The following is a 1,846-nucleotide window of genomic DNA, read 5'->3' on the forward strand; positions in this document are numbered from 1 at the left end:
TGCGCCTAGGTCTCTCGGCTTCACCCTCGCCTCCACGAGTGTGACTCCACGCGCGGGTGCCGGAAGTGGGCTCGTGCCCTGCGGTTTCTGCTCCAGCGCGGCGACCGTCGCCACGGTGGCGGCCACAGCATCTCGTCCCACGCCCGCGGTATCAGCGGACCCTGAGCCCATGACAGGCCAGGGCCAGTCGGCGTCCGGCTTGTCGGCGTGGAGCAGCACAATATTCCGCCACGTCCGCTACGAGAATCTGGTGGCGGGCGTGAGCGGCGGGGTCCTTTCCAACCTCGCGCTGCACCCGCTTGACCTCGTGAAGATCCGCTTCGCCGGTAAGAGACCAGTCAGACCCTGGGCTTCTCCTTGCGATCACCCGGAACCGAGTGATAAAGACGCAGAGGGAGGGCTTCGTCCTCACCTGCCTCTTGCGTACTGCAGGCGAGGCGAGAGCTAAAGAATACTGTTTGCCCGGGCTCCTGTGGGGCCAGATTTGAGGAAAGGGAGTCTGGTTTAAGTGGTCTGGCTGCCGGCGTCCCCTTTCCCCCGGTACTGAGGGATGAAGAGAATGGATATAAAAGTCTGAGAAAGGCCCTCATTGGTATAGAACGTGGAACTCAAAGGCATGCTTTATAAAATAAGAAAGGATTGATCACATTTCAGGGCTTAAAACCTCACACGTGCAAATCGTTCACCCTTGGAGATACAAGAACCCGCCACCCCCCACCCCCACCCCCAGCCTTTCGAAAGTTCGCTTCACACCACCTAGCTTTTAGGAAAGGCTTTCATTAGTAAGCCTTTTCCCGCTCACCCTCAAATCGCAAAGAATGGAAAAGGATTTTCGCCATTGCAAAAAGAAGGCGAAAATGGAGAATAGCAAGTTCAGCGTTTGTTTTGCACCAAGCCCTAGAGAGGCAGCGTGCACCGCCAGCAGCACGAATGGCACCGCCAGCTCCTTTCCCGAAAACCACACTCAGCATCTCAGCGTCAATCAATCATAGCTTTGAACTGTTTCTGTGAGCATCTGTGCTTTATCTGGATTTATTTTGTGCATCCTTTAGCAAAGTGCGTGTTAAGGTAATTGCTCCTTCACATTATGCACTTTTGGCCTATATTAACTCTTTCATGCTTTACTTTAGCATAGCCGGGAAACCTGTACTTGGAAATCTTAGAATAGACACGTGTTTGCCCTGTGGGCTGTGAGGGAAATCCTGGAGTAGGGAGGAATCACATTGCTAGGAATGGGGTTGGTACAGAATTCTCTTGAAACTTTGTTGTTGTCGTGTGTAGTATGGTACGGGTCCTTGTGAAGAAATAAGTAGCTAGAATCCAAATAGTACAGGCTTTTGTTTAGCTTTATTGAATTAAGTGCACTAAGTGAATTAACTGTATGGAAATTAAGAAAATAATTTAAAAGTTAAACTCAACATAAAATTCTGAAAAAGATAACTTCAAAAAATGTTTTCCATAACTTTATTTGCAAACTATTTTCTGGTATTTCAGTTCTCTTACTGAAAGTGGGGTCCAGCTACTCTCATCTCAAAAGCAAATAAAGAGGCAAAGTTGATAGAAAGGAAACTTTGCTTTATTTTGGAGATTTGAACTGGGGGCAGGGGCAGACTCATGTCCCAAGGCTGAATTCCCTCCCTGCAATTGACAATCAGTGGGAAAGGACGTTTATAGGTAGAGGAAGTGGGTTACATGTAAAAACAGCACAGGCAGCCGGACAGTCTTGTTGAAATTGGTCATGCAACATAATCTTGATTGTTTTAAGTACAGCAAGTCTTCAGTTCAAGGGTCCATTTGTTCTCATTTCTTTGAGGCCAGTTGTGGCAGCTAATGTCATGGCTAGTCT

The 1,846-nt window shown here is 48.5% G+C and overlaps 1 protein-coding gene across 1 annotated transcript in view; it reads left to right on the forward strand.

Annotated features, from left to right (window-relative positions):
• Nucleotides 1-6: 6 nt before the first annotated feature.
• Nucleotides 7-1,846, forward strand: part of SLC25A32 (solute carrier family 25 (mitochondrial folate carrier), member 32) — a 32,700-nt gene continuing 30,860 nt past the window's right edge. The window contains exon 1 of the mRNA XM_010863492.1: nt 7-326. Within this exon, the coding sequence (XP_010861794.1) occupies nt 170-326 (157 nt within the window). The 5' untranslated portion in view covers nt 7-169. The remainder of the gene's footprint in view (nt 327-1,846) is intronic.

The sequence above is a fragment of the Bison bison genome, unplaced genomic scaffold (assembly GCF_000754665.1).
Source record: "Bison bison bison isolate TAMUID 2011002044 unplaced genomic scaffold, Bison_UMD1.0 scf7180017864491, whole genome shotgun sequence".
Lineage (NCBI taxonomy): Eukaryota > Metazoa > Chordata > Mammalia > Artiodactyla > Bovidae > Bison > Bison bison.